The sequence below is a fragment of the Pezoporus wallicus genome, unplaced genomic scaffold, assembly GCF_028554395.1.
Source record: "Pezoporus wallicus isolate ANWC-B61680 ecotype Strahan unplaced genomic scaffold, APGP_CSIRO_Pwel_v1 contig_7178, whole genome shotgun sequence".
Taxonomy (NCBI): domain Eukaryota; kingdom Metazoa; phylum Chordata; class Aves; order Psittaciformes; family Psittacidae; genus Pezoporus; species Pezoporus wallicus.
The window spans coordinates 1,020,565-1,048,068 of NW_026636884.1; the positions used below are offsets into that span (position 1 = coordinate 1,020,565).

General features: G+C 35.5%; 1 protein-coding gene across 1 annotated transcript in view; it reads left to right on the forward strand.

The window, feature by feature from the left end:
* Positions 1-27,504, forward strand: part of LRBA (LPS responsive beige-like anchor protein) — a 400,308-nt gene that overhangs the window by 42,093 nt on the left and 330,711 nt on the right. Inside the window, exons 5-22 of the mRNA XM_057402038.1 lie at positions 1,356-1,451; positions 4,553-4,674; positions 4,779-4,905; positions 6,141-6,260; positions 6,572-6,718; positions 7,558-7,755; positions 8,425-8,558; positions 9,741-9,849; positions 9,957-10,109; positions 11,127-11,295; positions 13,229-13,308; positions 14,865-14,927; positions 16,705-16,802; positions 19,932-20,024; positions 20,921-21,029; positions 21,585-21,666; positions 23,342-23,465; positions 23,699-23,891. Coding sequence (XP_057258021.1) covers positions 1,356-1,451; positions 4,553-4,674; positions 4,779-4,905; positions 6,141-6,260; positions 6,572-6,718; positions 7,558-7,755; positions 8,425-8,558; positions 9,741-9,849; positions 9,957-10,109; positions 11,127-11,295; positions 13,229-13,308; positions 14,865-14,927; positions 16,705-16,802; positions 19,932-20,024; positions 20,921-21,029; positions 21,585-21,666; positions 23,342-23,465; positions 23,699-23,891 — 2,217 coding nt within the window. The remainder of the gene's footprint in view (positions 1-1,355; positions 1,452-4,552; positions 4,675-4,778; positions 4,906-6,140; positions 6,261-6,571; positions 6,719-7,557; positions 7,756-8,424; positions 8,559-9,740; positions 9,850-9,956; positions 10,110-11,126; positions 11,296-13,228; positions 13,309-14,864; positions 14,928-16,704; positions 16,803-19,931; positions 20,025-20,920; positions 21,030-21,584; positions 21,667-23,341; positions 23,466-23,698; positions 23,892-27,504) is intronic.

Consider the following 27,504-nt stretch of genomic DNA (forward strand, 5'->3'; position numbering starts at 1 on the left):
TCTTACCTTGTTCTAATAAAAATACTTGAAACTTAATAGAGGGTTTAAACTTAATAATTGAACATATAGAGTATATTTAACCACAGATGAATTAAAGTTGTCTCTGTAACACTCACTTTTTCATTTCCTGTCTCTCTGCTATTTGCATTTAATTTCCTTTCTTTATTAAAGACTAAATATAGAGGAAAGGAAGAGAAAAATGTCACAGTTGCATTGCTAAGGAGTTACACACCTCCATAAATCTTAAAATCAGCAGTGCTGTAAAAGATACAAAGTACTTGGCTACAGCACAAATTACCTAGTTGAATTCTATAGTGCTGAAGACATCTAAGCAGTTCTCTGTGTTTCCTCCTCAATTCTAATTCAGGTTCATGAAGCACTATTTATCTGACTAATTTTTGGTACATTTGGAATACTTGTAATGGATCATGCAGTGTTTGGTTCTGCATACAAGAAGGGTGAAAAGGGCACTCCGAGTTAAAACTCAGAACTGTAAAGTCATAATTTAAGAATGCTTTCCACTGGAAAGTTATGAAGTGGTAAAAGAAGACGCACAAAATTGTTCTGTCACTATTAGCAGTATTTGCTGTACTTCTGTTGTTGTGAGCTCATGTACTTGATCTGGAGTTTATAGTTGCTGAGTATTACAACAAAGTCCTCACAGAATTAGGGTAGTGGTGGGGAAGTGTTAAATATTCACACTAACTGAGCACGCAGTTTAGGTGCTCCAGACTGCCCTCGAGACTTGAATCTTTTTCCATGGGCTTATATGAAGGGATATATGTAACCAAAACCACTTTAGTATATGACTGTAATCCTGAGGAAAATAATCTCTGCTGATCCACCCTCTCCCTTTTCCTAGGTATTCCCCATCTCCTTTGTGCTGGCCAGGTTTCATACAGCACAGTCCAAACCTGCTGTAATTGAAAATTGGTTTGCATTTGTTTTACCGAAGTCAGTTTTCAGCTGGATCAGTTAATTTTCTTTAGGTCACTGCAAATTCACACTAATGGTAGCACTGATAGTAATGAACAGCTCGAGGGAGGAACCAGCATTCAGGGTCAGTTTAGTTTATGCTGCATGAAAGTGGCTCTGGCCTCTTAATTTAGTTATCCAATTAATTTATCCTTAATTTAGTTATCCAATTAATTGTATTTCTGTGCACCTACTTGATATTGTGTGAAGGTATCCATAATTCTTTGTTAATGTTGTTTGTTGAAAGGGCTAAGTGTCTTAGAGTATTGCTCAACTATGTGCAAAGCTTTTAAATTTGTCAAAATTATTTTTTGTGTGCATAGTATTTTCTTTCTTATAGGTGTGTTTTATTTATTTACAAGTGTAATTCTCTTTGTCAGCCACCACATGCTGGGAAGTTACTGTCTGTGTTAAAACACATGCCTCAGAAGTATGGACCTGATGCCTTCTTCAACTTTCCGGGAAAAAGTGCTGCAGTATGTAGATATTTTAAGTCTCTTGTTTGTTCATTTGTTGTTCTCTCATGGCCATTGGTTATTCTCATTTGTTCTGTTTGTTTGTCTCATTTGTCAATGTCATAGAAGTAGAGCTTTAATCAGATTTTTTTTTCTCTGCCTGACACCAACATATGCCTAAATAAATCATGTTTATAATAAATGTGCATTATTACTATAGAAGGACAAATACTATTACAAAAAGAAAAGCTATAAATGAAGCTTTTTGGTTTTTTTTCCTCTCTAGGCTGGGTCAGGTTAATTTTGTTGCAGTAAGAATCTGCCTGCTTTTCGCTCCCATGTTCCTATGGGAATGGTGCTTGTGTTATTATCCAGTATGAGAGTAGTTTTGTGGTGAGTTGACCTTGGCTAGACACCAGGTGCCCACCAAGCTGCTCTACTGCTATACCTTCTTACCTGGACAGGGGAGAGAAAATGTATTGAAAGACTTGTAGGTTGCACAAGGACAGGGAGATCACTCAACTGTCACCGTCAAGAACAAAAGAGACTCAAATTGGGGAAATTAATTTAATACCAATCAAATCAGAGCAGGGTAATGAGAAATAAAAACAAAATCTTGAAACATCTTCACCCCACCTGTCCTTTCTTTCCAGGCTCAACTTCACTCCTTATTTCTCTACCTTCTCCCCCCCCAAGTGTCACAGGGCAATAGAGAATGGGGGTTGCAGTCAGTTTGTTGTACCCTGTCTTTGCTGCTCCTTCCTCACCACACAGTTCCCTGGCTCCAGTGTGAGGTCCCACCCATTGGAGATAGTCCTCCATGAACTTCTCCAACATGAGTCCCTCCCACAGGCGGCAGTTCTTCACACACTGCTCCAGCATGGGCTCCTCTCTCCATGGGCCAGAGGTCCTGCCAGGAACTGCTCCAGTGCAGACTTCCCATGGGGTCACAGCCTCCTTTGGGCATCCCCCTTCTCTGGTATGAGGACCTCTAGGGACTGCAGGTGGATATCTTATCTGCTTCATCCTGGACCTCCATAGACTGCAGGGCCACAGCCTGCCTTGCCATGGTTTGCACCATGGGCTGCAGAGGAATCTGCTCTGGCACCTGGAGCAACTCCTCCCTTCCTTCCTCATTGACCTCGGTGTCTGCAGAGCTGCTGCTTGCATATGTTCTCACTCCTCTCTCTGTCTGCAATTGCTCCTGCACAGTAACTTTTTCTCCTTCTTACATGCATTATCCCAGCGGCACTAGCACCGTTGCTAATGGGCTTGGCCTTGGCCTTGGCCAGCAGTGGGTCTGACTTGGGGCCAACTGGCATTGACTATATTGGACATAGGGGAAGCTTCTGGCAATCTTTGAAGAAAAGTCTGGAAACTTTTGTTAGTGAAACCACAGAAAGTGTTTAACGTGAAGTGGCCATACTTGCAGCAGATGATGTGAATAACATATATTGGCTATAAGAATTTGCTGAGAAAATGTGGATAGTAGACATATAGGTTGAATAATACTGAAAGGGGATTAAATTTACCAATGATTAGTCTTTTCATAATTGTTCAGGTGACTGATTAATTGTTAAATTATGATTTTCACTTGAAAAAGAATTAGAAACTGAAAAGGTAGTTGAAAAACACTGTGCAGAACCTTCTGTGGAAATTCAAGTATATCAACACTTTTGCTCCTGAAATCGTAGGATGAAATAGTATGTTCAAAATTTCATGCTTAATTCAGAATAAGATATGAATAAGATTTATCAGATGACTGTTTCCAGTTTTCTTCACATAAACCCATTACCTTTCTGCCTCAGTGGCTTGAGATTAAATTTCACCAACTTGATGACATAATTCTTTTTTGGAATGAAAACTTGAGACTGAGAAGTACAGATTACTAGAAAAATGCTTCTGCACTTGTGTGTTTATCATGTGCAACAGAAATTGGCAATAGATAATGTTTTTTGTTCTGTTTGGCTATTCATGTGCTGTTTTTGTATTTGACTTCTTGTGATTGTGTTGAACGCTTGAACTGTATGTATATTGGGATGCCTCAGTAACCTTAGGGTGAATATTCTTACTTTTTTGTTTAATTGAGAGGTCATAGAAACTAAGTATTTAATATAATTGCTCCAAGATCCATTGTGAGTTAAACCAAATGATAGCGCTACCAGTTGCCAAAAGGTGGGCTCAAAGACATGCAGACTGATTAGTTAGCTGGTATAGAGAAGGATTTATAGCATTTTGTTTGGACAGGGATAACTGAATGGAGCATGGGATCATAATAAGGAGTCTGGTGACACTCGAGTTCTTTGATGTTTTTGTTCACTGGTATTGATCATCTGGACAGGATCTTTGATCAGAGGTTATGGCAGTCTTAGTTGAAGTGTGTATTGCAAATCTGCACAGCAAAACAGTGGAAAGTTAATAGTAATGTTAATAAAACTCCAACCAAACAACCCCCCCCCCCCCCAATAAAACCCCACTGTTTGAAACAGAGGGTCCCACAACACAGTATATAACTTAAAAGAGCTTTTGAGTTAGCATAAACACAGTGTTTGGTATGAAGATTTGGCTGGTGGAGATTGTATTACCTTTCTTTTAAGGAAGTTTATATCTGTCATAACTGGAAGGTTAGGTAGACGTGAGGTTTCAAGAGAGAAAAGAATCTGTTAAGTGAAATGTATGTGATTTTCATTTTGTGGCTAGCCTTTTTTCATAATAAATTATTTTACTGAATACCAACACTATGTGAAACTAAGTTTATAAATCTCATTATTCTGTCAGGTTGCCACAAAACCAAATCAGCTTGAATTTGCATTTTAAGGAGTTTTTATGCTGTAAGGTTTCCACTAAAGCATTTAGTTTTTGAACTGTAGCTTACTATTAATAGTCTACTTTGAGATACAAAGATCAGTTTTTAAATATTTAGATTAATTATTTTAACAATGGAGCATAAAATGCACAGAAGTTAGGCCAGATTTTTTTAGTATAGAGAAAATGTAAATATTTGTACTGTACACATTTGTATCTGTGTATCAGTATACATTTGTAATGTCTACCTTAAGCTGTATACTCATAACTATGGTGATGTTGATTTTTCTGCCTGAATAACTTTTTACTTTCTTTAGGCTATTGCCTTACCTCCTATAGCCAAGTGGCCGTATCAGAATGGATTTACTTTTCACACTTGGCTAAGAATGGATCCTGTAAATAATATCAATGTGGATAAGGATAAGCCTTACTTATATTGGTGAGTATTATGTAAAACCATATTTCTGATGTTTGGTTTCTGTTAATTGTTTAATGATTTCTGCTTCCATCTGTGCATGTGCTGATTTTGTTCTAATTTGTTAGTTTTCGAACAAACAAAGGACTTGGTTATTCTGCTCACTTTGTTGGAGGCTGCTTGATTGTAACGTCCATAAAATCAAAGGGAAAAGGTTTCCAGCATTGTGTTAAATTTGATTTCAAGCCACAAAAGGTGAGTAAAAATAATAAATTTTTTCAAACTGGTTTCATGAATTAGAAAATGTAGGCTGGGAGGGAGTGTTGTAGGCATTGATTAGGTGCATCTTTCTGCAGGAGAACAGATACACTGGAATGAGCAAAACACATTAGTGTTCTGAATTCTTGTTTCTTTTAAATTTTATGTATAAAATGTTTAAGAAAGAGTTAGAAAATGCAGTTCACCAAAAGTTGTATGAATTTGTTAGTCTTGTGAGAGCTGTCTGAGTACATATACACAGCTTGAAAGTTAAGTCTTGTGATTTTTTTTTTTTTTTTTCCTTCTCTATACTGTGTTTTCTCCCACCTTTGGACATTCTCTTCTCCTTTTCCTAAAAGGTTTTGCTGAGGCTCCCCTTAATGTTATTACTCACTCAGTGTGGAAGAATGCAGTTTCATTATAAGAAAGCGTGATTACTAACCCAAATATAATTTTCCTGATCAAGCTAAGACAATTAATTAGGAGTTTGGTCATCTTGCATATTGGAAAACAACAGATTCATTCTCAAAAGAATATTTTACTTCATGTTCGTTAAGGTTGTCCAGGAAATAGTGTAGTTGTATTTGGTGCTTTATGTATCTTTTAAAATCTAATCATTAAAATATGAGTTTATTTTTATCACTGATGTTCAAGGCTAGCTTGCCTATTAAGTAGTATTATGCTATGTTGAAAATGTTTCCTTTTTCAATTAGATATTCTGCTAATGTTTTTGGAGCAACTGGTGTAAAGGTTTTGTGGGAGAACAGGCCTCCTCAGGAATTTCTTATCAGTAATTCCCTGCTGTAAATATGGATTCTGTTTGTGATAATTTGACATGCACAGCCTTTGAAAGTCTGTAGTCTGGAGCCATCCCTGCTCTTTGGAATGACAACATTTGCAGTAGTCCATCATGCTAAGAGTAATCCAACTTAGAAATTATTTACACAGTGGTTTCAGTGTAAATTAGGTTCAGCATTACCATGAAGATTTTTTGAGTTCTATGCCATAAATATCTCTTAAGCTTCTGTGTCTACCTTTTGTTGAAAAACTAGCATATTATCCTTTGACCTAGCTATGTGAGAAAGCTCACCAATGACTCAGTCTTTTCTACTTAAAATAAATCTTTCAATCCTAATGTAATTCAGATAAATAGTTGAATTTATTCTACACTATGCCCCACTTTGATGCTTAAGTGCCTATATAGTTATATCAATTGTTTTCTTATCATTTAGTGGTATATGGTTACTGTAGTGCACATCTATAACCGCTGGAAGAACAGTGAACTTCGATGTTATGTAAATGGGGAGCTGGCATCTTACGGAGAAATAACATGGTTTGTCAACACCAGTGATGTAAGTGATCCCTGTATACTAATCTCTGTAGTTGATCATCTTGATGTATTAAATAGATATCCTTTGCCATTTTTTTAATTAACCTCCCCCATTTTATGCATTTAAAAAAAAAGTTGATATTAAATTAGCAGTTGTTTGGTAGAGGCACAGATTCTGCTTTTATACATCTCAGCTCTAGAATTTTTCTGCTGAGATCTTCAAATGCTTGTTTTGTGTAAAAATAATATTCCCTGAAAATATGCATAGTCTTTGCATAATTTGCTTGTGTAGCATAGATTAAACCCTGTTACTTGGTTCTGTTTCATTTTCAGACATTTGACAAATGTTTCCTGGGTTCTTCAGAAACAGCAGATGCCAATCGAGTGTTTTGTGGGCAAATGACATCTGTTTACCTTTTTAGTGAGGCTCTCAATGCTGCTCAGATCTTTGCCATCTATCAGCTTGGTCTGGGATATAAGGTATATTAGAATTTACTGTAAAGTTTCCAAAGCTTAGTTCTGATAAGACTCTTTATGCTGGGTTTTAAGAATGTTGCAGCACCTCTGTGTCCTTCTAAAAGTGTTCTTACTGTATAATCTTTTTCTTAAACTCTTCCATGTTTCTTCTATAAGCCTATGTATCACCTCACAGGCTACAAGTAAGCATTAATTCAGTTATTTAATTTCTTGTTAAAATATTGTGTTCCTGTTACTTCTCAAAATTTTCGTGTTGGTTGTTGTGAGAGGGAGAATCACTTTTTCATTAATGCTGAAAACTGAAAATCGAGTATGATGTATTTGTTTTAGAAATGTAGCTTTATATATGATTGTGCTAGACAGGTTTTTTTTTAATGTGTGACATTAGTGCTGAGGATTAGTTTTGTTGCAGTGATTTATTGTTTGTTTTGTCATAGCCTGAAGGGTGCTAATTGAAGACTATTATTTGCTAGCAGCTGTACAAACATACGCTAAAAAGATGGTTCCTATTCTGTCTGCTCCTCAATTATTAGTTCCTTCTGAGTGAACATTGCTGACTGTCATTCTGTTTCTTAGTTAATGTGTTCCTTTTACATTACCCACCATTTTGCAATGTTGCTCTTCAGGGGTCAAAAAGAAAAATTCTGCAGTTTTATTTCTGTAGGATTGACTTTGAGTCAATGTTCTTAAGAGACCCTTCTCAAAATATTGCTAGATTGAAGAGGCAATGTTTTAGTCATTTTTTGGCAATAGTTGTGTTCTGAACTGTGATCTCAATGTATATATGTATAATCCTTTTTTTTTTTTCTTTTTTCCTTCCTCAACCCTGCTCCCCAATCCAGGGAACATTCAAATTCAAGGCAGAAAGTGATCTCTTCCTTGCTGAACATCACAAATTGTTGCTGTATGATGGCAAACTATCCAGTGCTATTGCTTTTATGTACAATCCAAGGGCTACAGATGCACAACTATGTTTAGAGTCATCCCCTAAGGATAACCCGTCTATTTTTGTTCATTCACCACATGCCCTCATGCTGCAGGTATGTTAACATTTTCATAGATTTGGAGGATACAAATGATTTCTGTTTGAAATCCTAAAAATCGAGTTTGATAGGGACTTGGAAAAGATAGAGAGCTGCCGATAGCTTGAGGTTTTTTTTGGGTTGTCCCTGGTGCTACCTCCCCTGTTTCTTGAATTAATATGGACACACAAGAATCCTAAGAAAAAAGTTGATTTTATCAAAGCTATAACCTAAAAAAAAAGTAATTATTGCAAAGACTGTGTTAACTTGAAGAAAAAAATCCTTCATTTCTAACATATGTTCACGCCTCTAGTGATACTACCTATCTCCATCCTTTGCTCTCTTGATGTGCTACCCTTTCCTTTGAACCCTTTAATCTTTTTTTTTCCCCAGAAGTTTTTCATGTGTTCTGTTTTACAGTTTCAATATCATTAAAGACTTGTTTTAGAAATTGCAAGCCACTTCCTGTATATTCATCTGAATGTCTGCACTGTAGACTGTATCTAAAGCAGTAGGTCAGCTGGCCTGGGCGTTTAATGTGGCTGTGGCAGCCAGTTTACTACTTGCTGTTTCTTTGTATTTGTTAATAATATAAGACTTGTACTGAAGAAATTTCAAAGTGTTTCTAGTGAACTTTTTAGCAGTTTCTGAAGGAGATTTCAGTATTTCTTATTTCTTCTTTGTCAGGATGTGAAAGCAGTCTTAACGCATTCTATCCAAAGTGCTCTGCACTCCATTGGAGGAGTGCAGGTACTTTTCCCTCTCTTTGCACAGTTAGACTATAGGCAATACTCATCGGACCACATTGACACAACTATTTGGTGAGTTCATGTACTTACTGTGTTCTGTTCTTTAAGAAAATTACCTCTTGCTTTATTAAGTGGTGTAGTAGTTTTAATTGTCTTGTGCAACAATGAGTTATGTCTAACAACAAGAAGGTAGCCTTGTTACAGGCAGGACTTCAAAGTATTGTGCTTATTTTTACCAAATTTTTAATGAAAGTTCACACAAAATAAATATGTATGCAATTTTCTACTTCACAATATTTTTTGTGTAACAGAATTACAGACAGTTCTCTTGAGCTCACTCCTGTCTTGGAGAAAATGTACTGGGGAAGCCTTCAGACTTTTTTGGAACATAACTGTTACTCAGTGTTGCTGCCAGGCTTCTCCTCTGATTTCAGCTCCATTTCAGCTCAGTCCAACTTTGGAGCATCCATACACAGAAACTGATGGAGCTCCTAAGTTAAAGAGTAGTATTAATAGCAAAGTGTTTACTTTTTAGAATTCTGGTGTAGTTTGCTCTGTTTCATTGCAGAACAATTTCATGACTGTTTAAAGATGATCTACATCCATATTGCTGCTATGAAGGGGTGGTCACAATGTTCCTTCAGCCCATTTGTGCATTCCTGGGCCTCTCCTGAACTGGCTCAGACTTGGGCATTTATGTGATGAATCAGAGATTGGATTCAGCTGCAGACTGAATCAGAGGGGTTTTCAACTGGTTAAGGTCTTGATTCATAGCCACTGGGGGGTGGGGTAGGGCACCAACGTTTCTTCTGGCAGCAGCACAGAGTTGAATTAGCTTGAATCAATACTAAAGCTGTGTTTAGAAAAATATTTCCAGTATCTGCTTGTCTGAAAGCAGTGGGAAGCGGAATGGCATTTGTTACTGATCTTGCCAAAGTTTGCAAATGAAGTACAAAGCAGAGAGGACACACTTAACTGTTGCCTTTCTGCAAGAATGTATTTTTAGAAGAATTTTGCTATTGCATGGTTGTATCAGAATCCAGAATTCTGTTAGAAGTGCATTAATTAAAAGCAAGAAGTTGGAGCTTTCAACATGTAGTCTTGCTTTTTGTTTAAAAATTCTCATCTGTGCATTTATATAACACATTAAATGTATCCTTGGACTGTGTGATGAAAGTGTTAATTTGGAAATACTTTCTGTCTCATTGTAAGTCTTTAAAACATTTTTCTTTACTAAAATGTTATGTTTTTCAGTTCTACTTTATTGGCTTTCATCATGGAGTTGTTGAAGAACTCAATTGCTATGCAAGAACAGATGCTTTCCTGTAAGGGCTTCCTTGTGATAGGTTATAGCTTAGAAAAGGTAGAGAAATTTTTTCTTCATGTCTTACATTGTTTTGAATATTTTTGAGAGAAGTATTTTTCCTAGACTGTTGCAGAGCTCTTCCTTAAGCACGTCTTCTTTTACAGTCTTCCAAAGCCCATGTTACCCGAGCTGTACTAGATCTTTGCCTTGCCTTTTCAAAATACCTGAGCAACTTGCACAATGGGGTGCCCTTGCTGAAGCAGCTGTGTGATCATATTCTCCTTAATCCTGCCATATGGATTCATATTCCAGCACAGGTAAATTTGCTTATCCTTATATATAAAATATCTTGGGATGTAGCTATTTGGGAGTGTTGAGAATAAGCTTGGACTCTCCAAGCATTATAGGTCCTGGCTCTTCAGCAGGTACCATATAGGAACTGTTTTCAGGCTCTGCTTTTCGGCATGTACCTGTCCAGTTTTGCAGACTCCGAAGGTTTTAGGACTTTGGAAACCTGCAATATTCTCCAGAGCAGAGTTGGGAGTGACTTCTGGAGTCCTTGACCCAGTCAGTGTTGTAACCTGAAAAGGAATTTTGGATGGGTTAGTTAGCAAAAAAACCATCAGTTTTTAAGATAAATTATCCTTGGTTTCAGATTTGAAGTCTTCATTTAAATTGATGTGTGCGCTGCAGAGTATTTTTGCTTTGGTGAATCTGTGTTCTCTGAGAGTGAACAGTTTTGATGGAAACTTACCAGTTGCTTCAACTTGAAGCCTTTTTGCCAGATTTTTCTGATCCCATTCCATAAGGGTTTGTTTAGCATTTCCAAAACTGAGACAGCAGTAACTGCTACTGTTGAAGTCGTTGTAAAACATTTGTTTGCTACAGCTAAATTAAATTTTAAGTATTATTCAAGTCATTATTTCTCAGAAGAAAATTGAAATATATGTAAATAATCAAGCCTGTAATGAATACTTGAGCCTATAATAAATATGCACCTTCCTATAATACCTCCTGTGTGACCGTATTCTTAACAGGGAGGTTGGACTAGATGATCTCCAGAGGTGCCTTCCAATCTCAGCCATTTGCAATTGTGTGAATACCATGCTTTCTTGCTCCTATGAGCATGGACCAGCTTAAAAAACCAACAGCACTGTAGAAAGAAAATTAAAATTTTTATCAGTTTGCAAAGGTTGTAAGAGCTTTGTGATTGAGCTATGTAGAGAAAATGTATTTCTTTAAGAAATTTTAATAGATGAAATTTAAGAATGCAGTTGTCTGATATAGTGCATTTTTGCTGTAATGATTTTTGATCTCCTGATTGGGTGTTGCAGGTTCAGCTGATCCTGTACACTTACCTGTCTACTGAGTTCATTGGCACTGTTAACATATATGGTGCAGTCCGGAGAGTTGGAACAGTTCTTCTGGTCATGCATACCCTAAAGTATTATTACTGGGTAGTGAATCCCCAGGATCGGAGTGGTATAACTCCCAAAGGCATAGGTGTGTATTCATTTCTAATCTCACAAGTGGATGTTTGTTTTAAAGAAAATGTTGTGTATAGTATATAGAACAGAACCCTAATTGTTCCAGAAAGAATTTTATTTTAATGGGGTGGGTTTACTGTAACAGTTCAAGCAGCGTGCTTTTGTTCACAGGGTTTGGGATTTTTTTTGAAAGCTTCTTTTCCCAGTCTAATGGAAACTTTCTTCAGAAGTCATATCCCTTGTCATCAAAGACCTATGTGTATTAATGCTAGATAGAACTGGTTACAGAACTGGCAGGGTTTGGGAAGTGTAGAGTTGTGCCTGAGAATGTGGTCTCTTTACAGAGCTTGTTCAAGTACTTGACAGTCTTTAATTGGTTTTAATATCTGTTGATGATAGCAGGATAGCTGAAAACAAGCATACTGAGGTTATATGACAGGTGTAGGGATCTGAACTTGTTGGAAAACTGCTTAATAAGTGTGCTTAATCCAGACATCAAGCTCATGGTGAAAGAAGTAATGAGAAAATTAGAACAGGTGTTTAGTACTGGTCATTAACACAGAACATAGGACAAGAGTACTGATTCTAAGAAAGAAGCAAAGGGAGTAGCTGCTTGACTTAGAATTCCAGTAGTCTAAAAGAAACTAGAAGTGAAATGTGTTCCAGCAGAACATAAACACATGCGGATGGAACTGGCACAGATAAGGGAATTAATGCTGTTTGGAAGCATGACTTTACGACTCTTCTAATTGTAGTTTTGTGTTTTATGGGTTTGGGCAGACAGTCTTGGCAAAGGGAGAATAACTTAGATCTCTACTCATTCTGGCAATGAAGAAGGGCTCTGGAATTTCAGAGAAAGCAGCAGGTGATGAAAGAGAGCTAGATGCACTGGGAGTGAGAACTCCTTAGGTTTGTCTGACTTCCTGCTGTCAACTTCCCAAAATGACCAACCCTTCCTGTTTGAGGGTTGCAAAGGTTGTTCTGTTGTATTTTGCATTCTGTAAGGAGCAGCACATGAGTGTTTTCTCCTTTCTTTTTAGTGAAGACATGGATTTACTTCAGTTTCTGAACTGATTTATTGAGCCTGAGTCAAGAGTATGTGTAGGATATCTCACTAATACAGTTTAATGGCTTATTTTGACTAGGCTGGTCTGTATCGAAAATAACAATTCTTAAACCAAATATGCCTGTGGGCCTATACTATGTAAAAGCAGACTGTATGATCACTTACTGTTGCTATTTGCTTTGCTTTTCAATGATGATTAAGACCATAAGAGCTATGAACTTAAGAGTAAACATAAAAACTGTCCCCAGAAATGTATTTGCAACAGTTCATTTGCTTTCTATAGGAAAGCTTTTACTTGGCTTTGACATTTCATTGCACCTGTTTTGTTAACCTTGCCTCTCTAGGGAATTACTCAGTGTTTCAGCATTTAAAACGTTCCTGTGAAAGTCTGTTTCACACAGGAATGGCAGAAGCAAGTCCTTTTGACTTTGAGGTAACAAATGAAGTCATGGCATTGTAAGATAGATTGCTGTTGTGTATGTAGCCAGTGTGTAATAATGGCTTGTAGTTCTTCCACTGAGCTTTAGCAGAACTTCAAAAACAATTGTAAACTGCAAAAATTTGAAATCTGGAAATTCTGACAAAGTTCTCATATCAGTTTTATTCTTTGCATGAAGTTGGTTCATAGGCACTGCAAGGAAGTGTTAATGAATTTAGAGGGGTTTAGAAAACTGTTTAAGAAAAGTTTTAGTAGAACCTCACTGGTTGGTCATTTTGCTAATAAACAGTGAAACGCATTACTGTTGTAGTGGGGAAGGATTTACTTCGAATTGTGCCCTCTTCGTCCAGAAATGCATTTTACTTTTCTTTTTGTGAAAATGCATACTAGTCAAATAAGAACTGTTTATTTCTATTTCATTTATCTACTTTCCTTCTTTTGTAGATGGGCCACGGCCTACTCAAAAAGAGGTTTTATCTCTGCGAGCATTCTTGTTGATGTTCATTAAACAGCTAGTGATGAAGGTAGGATAACTTTAAATCTTGATAAAATATCTAAGTTTCCTTTCATAAAGAAATGTTTTTAAATATAGCCTTTTTTCTAAGAAAACTGAATTTTGTAAGCAAATAAATAGAAATACCATGTAAAGTTCATCTTTTTGTTGTGGCTCTTGCCACAGACAGCAGTGCTAAATATGCATTTTTCCTCCTTTTAAGCTGTTTTTATTTAAAGTGAAGCAGTTAAACCATTAACTTAGAAATGTTTACTACTGGAAAGTAAGTATTTTATTTCATTGTTTTTTTTTTGGTGGGTTTTTTGTTTGTTTGTTTGGTGTTTGTTTTTTTTTTATGGACAAGAACAATACCACCTGCATCAAAAATGCTTAGATTTAAGAGCAAACTTTGACATTAAATGCTGCGGGCAAGGGGGACAGAGGAGGATAAGAAAGACACTATCAATAAGTTTCACAACTGTTAGAGGAATATTGAGATTCAGCAGTTCTACTACTTACAGACTCTTCTTAACCCTTTCCTGTTGTAAGCTTTGACCTCCCTTCATCTCTTGTTTTTGTAGGCTGTCTTCTCCGTGTTTGAATTTGGCTCCCTTTTCCCCTCTTCCCTGTGTTGCCTAAGGGACTAGTGTGTTATCTGTGCTCCTACCCTTAGCCCCAGCAGTTACTGTGAAGTAGTAACTACCAGAAAAGTTCTGCTCTTGACTCTTGTACTCTTACTTCAATTGCAGAACATCCAATTTAAAAAATCGGGGACAATTTAGCCATCAAACTCCAAAAGACTTTCATTAAGTGTCAGCTTAATTTTTTTTTTTTTTTATTGTCAAAGATTTTCAACTTGGATGGTTTTGGATAGTGTTTCACAAGGACAGTAAAAAGCCCATAATGAAAGGTTGATTATTCTGCAAATTTTCTACTTGTACAGTAGTGCAAAATATTTTTTGGAAATGAGAGATTTAAAAAAAAATAAATAAAAGCCCTAGAAATGAAGAAGGCTGCTTTTCCCTACCCTCATCCTCTTAGAAACTGTTTGTTTTTATTATATTTTCATCAAAAAGACCTCAAGGCATGTTCCTGACAGAGATGCCATAAATGATTTAAATTTCTGCAAAGTTGATAGCTACTGAAGATAGGATTCTGTAGTGGAAAATAAGAAGCAAACTCAGCTGTAGGCATGCCTACCTAACAAGCTTATAATTAAACACCCAGATCTGCTTTTGAATCCTCCTTGCCACCTTAATGCAATTCTTGTATTAATAGGAAGCTCTCATTGAAATTGTCTTTATCAATTAATGTGTGACTCTAACAATTTCATGTACTATATTTCTATCTAGCTTATTTTTATGCCTATATTGGAGTTGTTGTAAAGCACTTTTATAATTTTCAGCAGATATATTTTGGGTAGGGAAAAAGCTGCCTTCTAACTATGAAGCTATTATGGTACCAAGTGAAAACAAATTTGTCGGCTCTGTATATAACCATTGCTTGTAATAATGCTCTTTTGGAAGCAGTACTTTTGTGTGTGAAGGATGATTGTTAGTAACCTGATTATTTTTTTTTTTTTTAAAGGACTATGGAATAAAAGAGGATGAATTGCAGGCAATCCTCAATTATCTGCTCACTATACATGAGGTAATTTTTAATTTAGGGGGTGTGTGGGAGGAGAGGTGTAATACTACTACTATTTGTGACCACCAAATAGTGAAATATTTTCAAATATTACCTTCTTTATGCCACAAGATGGCTCTGCAGAGGAAGTAGCAAAGATTGTCCAACTCTAGTGTAGTGTGCTGAATTGCCAGTATTTCTGCAGTGATTTAAGCACTATGTTCAATGTTAGATTGAAGTTCATTAAGCCAGTAAGTCAAAATGCTTTCTTATGTTGTTCTGCAAACTGTTTTACCAAGCAGAAAAACAGATGGTGAGACTGACTTAAAAAAAAAAAGACCAAACCTTGTTTTAAGCTGCCTAAGTAATATTTTTTGTTTTGTTTTTCTCTCCTTTTTATTTTGCTTCTTAAATAAAACAATAAAATTGAAAACACGCATTAAAAAATAAAGATATATGTTAATGGCATCTAAGAGAATTATATAAACTTAATTGGGAGAAAACATTGGTTACCACTGATACATCTGCATCTTCATATTTTAGCACCAGGAAAAGGCACTTTGTGCCAGATGCAACATCAAAGACAAAGGAAATGGGGACATAAATCTAACTGATCACATCTCTGTAAGGGTGCTTGAAATGGGCAAAATAAGGAATTAATTGAACTTCATTTCAAGCAGTATGGATTTTTTTTCTTCTTTTGTTTACCACCTATATTTTCCTTTTATTCTCTGTGCTGGTTACTGCTACTTGGTAGTACCATGGACAAGTAATTTAAATCATTCTATTTCATATGATGATGTAAAAAATAAGAATCTTGGTAACATGTATGAGTAAACCAAAATAGCATAAGCTTTTTGTAGCTTTGAGATGAGGAGGTGATATTTTAACAACCCTAAGAGTTTACATCGTCAAGTCTAAAAGATCCATGAAGTCTGAATCCCATAGGTTTGTAAATTCTGAAAAACATAAACAAATAAGAGTAAAATTCAACCTTCTCATAGAGCTCATTCATCAATGGTTGCACCTATAATGTAAGCTAATAATATCAGTTGAATACAGTTGTTCAGGGGGTGTAAAACTGTTTTTTTAATAGAGAAAGAATCAGAATACTTTTGTTCAAATTGTTAGAAATAGTAGTGTATTTTGGTTTGTCTATTTTATTTTTTTTTCTTTAAATAAGCTTTCATTTCAATACCACAAAGAACAGGAAAAGACAGTTGCATTCCTACTCCATAGGTGATTTTTAGTTATAATTAACTTGGGACAAATTAATAAATGGTAGCTTAGAGTGCTTTAGACAAACAATATGGAAGGCTTTACTGTGCAGCTTGAATTACCCATTTTAAATGTTGTCTGTGGCAGGTGATGGTATTTTTTTTTCTTGGGTGGACATTTATTAGAAGAGATTTTGCATTAAACACCACCTTGTGCCCCTGAAAGCATACAGCCGTTCTTGTGCTGCTCCTGTGTAGTAAAAGAACAGGAAACATACATGCAAACAGATGAGCATGTGTGTGGAATGAAGTAACATAGTCCAGTAGTCCATTCACTTACAAAGGCTTGCATCACAAACACAAATATATCACTCTAAAAACAGTTTTGGGATTTTTTGGTAACATTTTCTCCTGCACTTGCCTTTCATTTCTATGCATCTTTTGATTCTGGACTGGTTGATTTGGGCCTTAGTTTACTGTTACTCTCCAGATGATTTTGAAATGTTTTCTAGGGGTTCTTTTAGCCAAAGAAATGTTCTAGCGATACGCATTTTTAATTCAAATTTGTAACTTTCATTTAACAGGATGACAATCTAATGGATGTCTTGCAATTGCTTGTTGCTCTGATGTCAGAGCATCCCAGTTCTATGATTCCTGCTTTTGATCAGAGGAATGGATTACAGTAAGTTTGAATTTTGTAAGTTGGCAAAAGGAGATAGTATTTTGACTGTTTTGCTGCTTTCTTGAATTCCCATGAAATCTAAAACGTCCTTGTCAGTGTATGTGTTGCAGTCTTAGACTGCTCATCTTGGAGATTTTTTGGCCTGGAGATTTTTGTGTCCAGGTGTTCTTTTGACAAGAGGTGATGTTGGATTTATTATCAGTGAGGTGTTTTTTTTTTAATGTTTTCAAGCTGTCAGTCACACTTAAGTAGGTAGTGATCAATTTGGGTTAGTCTGTGCATTGATGTTAAGTCTTCGTCTACTAGCGCTTAGTCCTTAGCCTCCCATTCTTGCATATGTTTTAGAACTGAAAGTGGGCTGACAAAAATTGGTTCAGATTTCTTCTGATCTTCTTTATTTCCCCCTTCTCCCCTCCTTTTTTTTTTTACATGTAGAGCATTACTGGTATTTTGCAGAAGAAATCTTTTGTTTAAATTCAACACTTTCTGGTATGGTTTGTTCACAGTCTCTTTTTGCTAACAAACAGCAAAGTATGGTTTAACACCACTGTGAGAGAAAAGTAGGCAAAGTTGCAAGTTCTAGTAACAGTAAAAGCGCAAGAGAAGATCTGCTGGAAAAAGACTTAGTTATGACTGATTTTGTGTTGTGGCTTGCAGAGGGTGGTCACATCATGGGACTTTTTTAGTCTAAAATGAACATGCCTGGACGTAGTGGGGGAGGAATTGAAATAGGCAGACAAATGAAAGAACTATTCCTAGATGGGTATGTGGAATAGTAATTCTCTTGCTGTGTAAAGGCAGAGTCTCAATTCATACATTTTGTTGCACCTATTGGTTAACCCCTATTTATACATATATTTTTTTCAGTTGCCCTTTCTCAAGAGACAACATTCAGGCCTGTTCATAATTGTTTTCCCCCATTTTAGTGTTAGGCTGGCTTTTTTTACCTATTTTCTTCAGCTTTGACTTCATTTGTATGGTAATGTATTATGCTATGGGAAACTAATAAAACCTCTAAATAATACAGTATTTGAATGTCATGTTGAATCTCCAATGGAATATGTTTGTTTTTATTTAACAACTGGCAGTAGACACTTTCTTTTTTATTAACTGTTATATGGGCAAGTCAGTATGAATAGTGAGTCCAGAGTGAGAAATCGCTTTGTTTTCCTGCCTTGTTACATTTTTTTTCTCTTGTATTTTCTCCAGTCTCTTAACAGGTTGTTTGTATTCATATTGATACATCTACTTTTTGCAATTAAAACACCATATTCTTGAAATTTAAAAATAATTTTACAAAGCTTTGTAAATATTTGGAGGTTTTTAATAATTTAAATTTAAGAAGTAACAAATCTATTAAAGAAATAATAAGGGTAAGGAAATATTTTTTTTTTCCCTGTGCAGTTAGGTAACCTTCATACTGTTCTGTTAAGACAAGCAGTAAAGTGGATTATATTGCTTGAATTAACATTGTAAAATGGGCTTGCTCATTTGTTTGATTCTTTAGTTGCTGTGGCTGTAACTTTCTCCAAGATAAGTTACTTGTTACAGATAACTGTGTTTTAATCACTTCTAGGTTTTCACTTAAATTGTAGTATAGAACTGTTTTGTTTCTGTTTTTTTTCTTAGTTTAGGTAGGTAATATTTTTAGGTATTTGAAAGTGAAGGAAAGTATAACGAGTGATGAATACTCAGTTATGTATAGATAAGGACTAAAAAAACTTAAGTCAGTCCTTCGAACTCTTTACAGTTGGCTGATCTAAGATGCGCTATTGTAACATGGGATATTTTTTAAAGATTCAAGAATGACTGAAATTAGATTTTTACTTCTTTTTTTTTTTTTTAACCCTAATAAAGTGATATAAATTTCTTAAAAATTTTTCTCAGCAGTTGTTCACAGTAAAGGCTGAGCATTGTGCCTTCTGTGAAGTTCCAGCTTCATTTCATGGAGCATTAGGAAATTAATTTTTTTTTTTTCCAGAGCTTAGTAGCCTACATTAGGTATAAGCTAAATTATATTTCACAAATTCAAAGGTCTATCCAATACCGTGAACCACAGCCCAACTAAAATCAGATAGTGACAAGCAGTGAGTGAAGTTAGATGCAATTGATAAATACATTTTGATGTCTTACTTTTTATGGGAGATTAGCAAGGATCAAAATCTTCCATTTGTTATTCTTCCCACTGACAGGAGGCCAATGTTAGAATTTTTCACTGTATAAATAAGCTATATTTAATGAAAGAATAAATGCAAATAAACTTTTGAGGAGCTAAGATTAAATACTAGTGTGATTTCTTTTTACTCTGGGGAGTGGCAGGCATGGATACATGTGATAAGATCTGTGCAGAGTTACAGATTGAATTGGTAATGTAAAATACATTTAAGGTTATTGGACACTTCCCACTGTAAGACTGTACTTTCAATTATTTATTAATTTACTAGACTTTTATCAGTTACACTGACACTTTCCCTGCTGTGTTTTTTACACCCATTTTCTTTCTTGGTGAAACTTCAGTAAGAATCTTTCAGCTAGTCAAGTCTAGTACTTTGCTACAGACATGCCCATTGCTCTCTTCAGCTTTATTTTAAACCTTCTCCATGGAGAATCATAACAGGATGTAGAGCACAATTAGATGGAGGTGAAGAGCAGAAACCACTGGAGGTGAAATGAGAATGCCTTCTGACTTTGTGCCTTCCTCCCTCCCTCTGAGGGTGCAACAGTGTGCACAGATGTCAAATATTAGTGCTGGTAATAAATCCCACTCCATACATGGCAATTCCCATCCAGCCACATTTATACCAAAACAACACTTAGTTTTCTGGATAAAATACCAGATTAAGACAGTTCCCAATATAGGGATTGTAGCAGCCTTTCATAGCATGTTTTACGTGTTGATATTTGGGAGGAATTTAAATTTTATTAAAAATCTCTATATCTAGTTATAAAATGAGAAATCACAAACTATTGTGATGTTAACGGAAATGTCATGCTGTTTTTTGTAGTTAGTAATTCTTTTAAAGCAGGATCATATACAAATTTATTTGCAGTTAACTGAGTTAATTTGTCTTTCCAAAAATTGCTGTGTATTTCAATTGTTTTAGAAAGCCTTGTGTTCTCTCCATTTAGGGTTGTCTACAAGCTTTTAGCATCACAAAGTGAAGGCATCAGGGTGCAAGCTCTAAAAGTGATGGGATATTTCCTAAAGCATCTGGCTCCAAAGTAAGTACTGGTTTAGGTCTTGAAACACCCCCCACCCCACCCCCCCCAGTGAAGGAAAAAAGGTAGGTTGTGACACATATGACATATATTGTTTTGTGTATATGTTGTTTATATATGTATTATTATGTATGTATTATGTATGTTATTTGTTAATGTATGTATATGTTATTTGGTTATTTTGGTTATACATGCATGTTTGTATGTAAAGTAAAAAAAGCCATATTGGAGGTTAATCACTAAATATGCTTCATTGAATTGAAGCTACTATTCTTCAAGTACTCTTCAATTTGTTTGTCATTACTACATTTCTGATGTGGTGGAATTACTTGTTATTGGCAACTGGTGTCCAGGCATTATCACTTCCTAACCAAGGTCATTTAATAGTTTTTTGTGTTATGGCTGTCTGTTTTTTCAAATAGTCTTTTTCCATAATTCTGCTGAAATTGGTAGCAGGAATTAGACTAGTAAGATTTGGACCCTGTGTTACTTACTGAGAACTAGATTTAGTATGTCTCTAGCTGCCTACAATAGTAGATAATTACTGAGATCGCTGTCCATGGTTATATTTTTGAATGAAATGAGGACAAAGATGCCCTTTCCATAGTAGTTATCAAGAAATTCCTAAGGGTGTATTTCAGCTTTTAGGGCTCAGGGTGGGTGGGCCGCGTTTATGGATGAAAGCTAGATCTTTCCTGTCTGACTTCAGGGGGATGACTTGTTCTTTCAGAATTTTGAATCCATGCCCTTTTTCTTAACCAAAAGTGAAAGACTTGGAGAGTAAAAAAGAAAAAAAGGTTTTTGCAATTTCATATTTCTTGAGGCAAACTTTTTAAACTTTTTTTCCCCTAAAGCAAGTTGAACACGTAAGTTTATTTTATCTTTCTGTGCTATTTTAGGAGAAAAGCTGAAGTCATGCTTGGACATGGATTGTTCTCTTTGTTGGCTGAAAGGCTGATGCTTCAGACAAGTTTAATCACCATGACCACATACAATGTCCTATTTGAGGTAGTAATATACTGTAGTTAGGATCCAATCTTCCTAATTACTTGTAAGACATTGTTAGAAAATTGCTTACATATTTGTGCTGATATGTTCCAGATGACATTAAACCTTAGTGTCATGCTGCTGAGCGCTGCTTTTTTCTTTTTTCCAAAGCTGACTACTTGAGATCCAACCCTCCCTTAACTTGGTTATGCTCATTATAAACAATTCGAGTTAATGAGTAACCTGAGTGTCTCAAGCAGACACTCATATGTATGTAGAATTTTATTATAGCAATGATCTTGCCTTATGATGATTGTTCTGGTTAGATTGAGGTTTCTTTTCCAGTGTATTTAAAATAACAGTGTGTGCTTAAGAGGAAAAAAAAATGTAGTTCAGAATAAAATTTTAGGGACAGAATGAAATAAATTTTCCAGAAAGACAGCAAATGAGTTTTTTGGGATAATTTTTAGAACTATGGTGAAATAACAATGGTGCTGTATGAAGGATGTTATCCAACTATTTTTCAGTAAGCTGTCTTTATGAGCATTGATATGACATCTTCTTCTTTCTTGCTAGATTCTGACTGAACAGATTTGCACTCAAGTGATACATAAACAACATCCTGACCCAGATTCAACAGTGAAGATACAAAATCCTCGTAAGAATAATACATGTTTCCAAATGCTGCCATAAAAAAAGTCTGCTCTAAAAAGAACATGAGAAAGCTTATTAATTTCATCCATCGGTCTTAATTCTCATCTTAGTTTTACGTTGTCTTTCATGTTAAAAGAAAGATAATGTGCATTTAGTTGGAGTTACTTAGGAAGTATGTGTCCATAGCCTTTTGAAAGAAGTTTTATGTGTCTAAATGTGTATGTAGTTCATAACTCACCCTTTTTGGCTGTGCAGTCATGTTATGAAATGTTTTTTCAAGACTTGCATGCACAGGATACTTTGATTTAATACATGTTAAGGTTCCAGCAAAATTCTGATTGCATTATTTAATGATGTCAGACTAAAATTACCTGAAATATGGAAACAACCCTCATCTTAAATTACATTCAGTATGACAACACTAGATGGAAAGTAGTAAAAATGTATCTGCTCACTGTTTTGGTTAGCTTACTTTATGGGAAATATCTTGATATGAAACTTTAGATGTCTTTTGAACTAAGCGAAAATACTGATCTCCTCACCTGAATTATAGGTATCATTAATGTGTTCTGTATATAATACAATGGACTTATGATAGCTTTGGGAGTTAATTTTTTCTGAGAAATAATAGATTTTTCACTTTCATGGCTGCTTTAGTAGGTCATAGTTGTGAGTTTGCTTCATGTGGAAAGTTGGGGAAGAGAAAGCAAAGCAAAGCAGATACAGAGGAAAGAAATCTGGTTGCAGTATGCCATTTGCGTTGTGGTAAATCTGTCCAAAGCAAGAGATGCAGGGACATTTCTGTGTCTTTCTTTTAATATTTTTGAAGTTGGCAGTCACTGCTGTGGTTAATACAGATTATTTGTAGTGTGAGGTATGAGTATGGAATTATCTAGGTCTAGCAGGCAGAGTTACTTCTAAAGTAATTTTTTTAAGATCAGTGCTGATATTATCAGATAAGGAATTTCTCTTTTTAAAGAAATTGTCCAAGGTGAACTAAAAGTGTCGTAGCAACTGTGTTCAAATTGCAGCATCATTTATTTACAAAATTTGCTTTAAAAGAAAGTAATTAGAACAGTGACTGTCTCAGTGCTTCAGAAAGTAGAATATACCCATAATTTTGATTGTCTCCTAAAGCAGAGAAAGCATCATGCTCATAAGAGATGAAATTTTGTATCAGGAGGGTTTTGTCCCCTTTCTCAGAGTTTTAGAAATTGTTAGGTATAATGGAAGTTGTTTAAATTCTTTGAAAATTCTGTATTAAGGTAGAGCAAAATCTACATATTTTTCTCATAGATTGCTTTTGTAACGAATGCATTCTATTATGTGAATTTCCTTAGAAAAAGGTTCTGACAGATTGATAGCTTCTCATTTGTCATGTGGTAACATTTGTGTTGCTTAAACATGATAGTTAAAAAAAAAAAATCAGAATAATTTAACTTAGCTTCCATTTTCTTCAGCTGCACAGGCCTTCGAATCTCCCTAATGGTGACCAGGTTTGAAATGTCTTGGAAGAAGGGATTTTAGTTAAACCTTTTACTCAAATAGAGATGTGCTTTTTCTCAGCATAAAACTTTTTTATGTAACATCACTTTTCTTGTACAAAAAATACTGGAAGGTGTGCCATATTTTTTTGCTGTGCTTAATAATAATTTGTTGCATATGAACTGTTTTTACAGAGATTTTGAAGGTTATTGCAATCCTGCTACGTAATTCTCCACAATGTCCAGAAACTCTGGAGGTTCGGCGAGCATTTCTGTCAGATATGATTAAACTTTTTAATAACAGCAGAGAAAATAGGAGGTAAGACAACTTGCTTGTAAGTAAGCAACAGGGTCTCCTATTAAATTAGACTCATTAAGCAGATACAGCTTTACAGCTGTTCAGCAAATTCTATATTATAGTCTTCAATATGTAAAATCAGATAAGTTTTCACATAGCAGTTGTTTTAAACATGCTGAATTCTTGATTTAGCAGAAGTGTATTTCTAAGGTAGATTTTGAAATTTGATTAAACAGCATGTGTGCGTTTCGCAGGAGTTTGTTGCAGTGCTCTGTCTGGCAGGAGTGGATGCTTTCCCTTTGCTGTTTTAATCCAAAGACTTCTGAGGAACAGAAGATAACTGAGATGGTGTACACCATATTTCGAATTCTGCTCTACCATGCAATCAAGTATGAGTGGGGTGGCTGGCGTGTTTGGGTGGATACGCTGTCAATCACACATTCAAAGGTGAGTGTTTGAAATAGTTGTGAAATTCTGATTTAGATTTAGAGCCTTGAAGTGCTATAACATACAGTAAGATAGTCTTGAAGTGATGGGTGGTACTTAAATAAAAGCTCAGTGTTTATGTTTGTTATTGGGCTTAACTTTCAAATATTTGACAGTTAAATGTTAATTTTATTGTTTGAACACGAGTATTTTTTGTTGTTGCTTGGGGTTGAAAACATATAAGTTAGAAGGGAGCTTTTTTCCTTACATTTGAAGTACAAGTTTTCTACAGCTGATGTATTTTAACAATTGGCTTTAAACTAGTAGACCCCAATGGCAAGGGGTTCTAGGGAACTAGGTGATCTTTAAGGTTCCTTTCAACCCAAACCATTCAATGATTCTACGATAAATTGTGATAGTGTTAGTTTATGCTGGAAATGGCCCATATTTTCAAAAATGAGATAATGAAATTTCAGCATTTCTGCAAAATTTTAGTGCTGGTTTTGCTTTTTAATAAGGGCATGAACACAAGGTGGCGCACCACATCTATTCATAAACAAAAAATACCTTTTTAGTAACATCAAAAGGCTGTAAAACGAACCAGTAAAAGCAAAGAAATCAAAGTTAAGACAGCTGCTTCAGCTGTTAAGCTGTCATGGAATACAGGGTGAGAACACAAATCCTTTGCAGTATGAATGAGACTATTACCCTTTGCTATTCTTCAGTCGGATTTTTTTGTTGTTCCAACCAGAATTATATCATAAAAATTATTAGTGGATTTTTGAACAAGGCTCAGTAGTATAAAGGATAACTGCCCTGCCTTATTCTAAACAAAAGAGTGAGATCAGCCTGGGCCTCATAATAATTATTCTGGTTTATCAGAAATATGTACATGAGATGAATTAAATTAAAATTATACATTTATAAATGTGTGAAACTTAATGGTGTGAAAAGGCCATCTGTGAACACTAAAGATCACTGTATGATTCTAAGGAGTTGTTAGCATTTCTCAAGTCTTTGATTTTGTGCGAGTTTGTTTTTCTCAAGAAAAACTCAGTCTCTGCAGACAGCAAGAATACTGTTATTTTTGCAGGTCTATTTACTGCATTCGTAGCGCAATGGTGGATTACTGGGCTATGGGGAGACAAATGTAGAAACCTGTGTAGTAAAAGTGTGTGAAATAATATCATTAGTCACTTACCTAAGTGGAATCCAGGTGCAAAGAGCCCAGGGCCAAATTTTAACCCTTACAGAGATCATGTTGTAGTCATTGAAGTAGCCTTAATCTTCTTTTGTGTCTTCAAAAAACCTGTTTGCTCTCTTTCTCCCAGGTTGTAGAAGGTGTGGGTGGGTAGACTGTACAATAGCAAGCTACAGCCAGAGTAAAGATCCCTAATGTGCTTTTATAGATACTGGCATAATTTAAAGCATTTGTGTGATTGCTGGGGAACTGTCCCTGGGGAAAGCTGGAGAGGTGAGTGAAGGAAGGCCACCTTTCTGTCTCTGTTATACAGAGCTCTGGTGTATTGAATTCAAAAGTTATCTAGCGCATGAACTTATAAGCTGTAGTTCTATTCTTAGACTCTTTTTGTAAGATAATGTAATGTCAGAAATACCATTTAAACAGCTTCTGTGTCAAAATGACTAACCAACGGTCTGGAGTTTACAGACAAAAAAAAAAAAATATTATTGTGATGCCACAGCCAGATGTTAAGGAAAAAGCCACAGTTTTAGAATATACTAAAAAAATTGAGCTACAGATAATGTTCCTCACCCTCCTTCCTGCACCTCCCCCCCCAAAGGCTGTATGTTTTTGTGCAATACCATAGTGAATGAGAAAATGACATGCTTCACTCTTTGTATTTCTCAATTTTGGTTCCTGGAATGCTGACATAGTGAAGAATCCTTGGTTGTAGAAGTAACTTCGTGTATCAGTTTTCCCAAGTCTAGCTTGTTGGCTTTCTAGTCAATATGTAAGGACTGTGCTTCCAACCTACTTCAGAGGAAGCTGAACAATGGCAAAGTTTAAAGTGTGTGTGTGTCAACGTGGGCAGAGCTGGTGGCAGAGTGGTGGTGTAATTTTGAAGGAATCATAAAGGTGTTAGGTTTATTTGGACATTGTTGCTAATATTCTCCAGTTTCAGAAGCCTAGACAGAAATGATTAAACAAAAGCACCCAGAAACTAGCTTAGCAATAGTGATTCGAATGATGATGCAATAAGGAAGGATTTTAAAATGGGATTATATATTTGTCATTTGAACTTTTTATAAATAATATATGCAGTTTATGCAGCTAGCAATATAAAGCTACATAATATTTCATAACTTTTAATTACAGAAGCATAATTAGGAGAAATCACAGAAAAATCTTTGTGATAAAACCTTACAAATCACTTGAAGATGTCCACATAAACTGATATTAATATATAATAATAATTATTTGTTATTCCCTCTAATTTTACTTGTTTTGAATATTCTTGTATCCTTTTATACCGAGATTCATATATCTTCACACGTAACATAGTGTAGACATAATTCAGTGGGCAAATTGTTTGATGCTAAGTGCATCTCAGATATTTTTGATTTCCAGCATGCTTTCAAAGTGTAGTGAGAATTACGGGAACAGAAATATTTCCTTAATATTGCTAAGAGAATAACCAATTTGTGTTTTTATTATTTCATCTCTAATTGTATTGGGTTACTGCTTATTTTTCCTTTTTACAGCCTTTGCACTATTCTTGCCACTAATTTATAACACCATTCTGTGATAAAGAACTAGTACATAAAGGACTAGTGTTACAGAATTGGATAGGTTTTGCAGAGCTACACATCAAGATACATGCAGCTGCTATAAAAAGCCGAAGAAACTCAATTGCAATTTTATTGTCCAGTTTGATAGATTTCCTGCCACCTTTGTAGCAGGGAAGCTGTTTGTCACTGTAACCCTCTCCTCCAACAGCTGCACAACGTTTTATAAGCAGCAGTGGTTTTCTAGCATAATTGCACTACATTGGTTTTCTTGCACTCAGAATTTAGAAGGCGTGTGTAACCTTTTTAAAGCCAAATTTCTCAGTGTTACTTATGTATTTTTCTCATTGCCATGTTTGATATTTCTGATGTTTTCCAAGTAGTAACACACTGTATACAGTGGTGTTTAATCTGTGCCTTCTAGTTCAATAAAAATCAAAGAATCACAAAATCATAGAATGGTTAGTGTTGGAAAGGACCTAAAGATTGTCTAGTTCCAGCCCCTCTGCCATGTTAATGAAAAAGTCAAATCACAACTCCAGTTTGTTCTAACCATCCAGTGCTGAATTTATGAAAACATCTAAGAACTTCTGCTTTTTAAATATTGTAACTGTGCTAGCTAGGTCTTAGATTTTACCTGTCTAGCCATGTTACGTTGTAAAGCAGACCAATGATTTGGGGATTAATAGTAGGAAACAAGTAAAGAACGGTGGACGACTTGCCTTTTTGACCTTTCAGCTTCCCAAAGTTTTAAAAGAATATAATGATTTACAGAGCATAATGCACTCCTAAATTATCTGAATGTTTTAAAGTGCTAGTAAGAACTAGCATTTCCTTTTTTCAGGCCTTAAATATATTTTGCTACTTAAAATTTGCTTCACGTTAC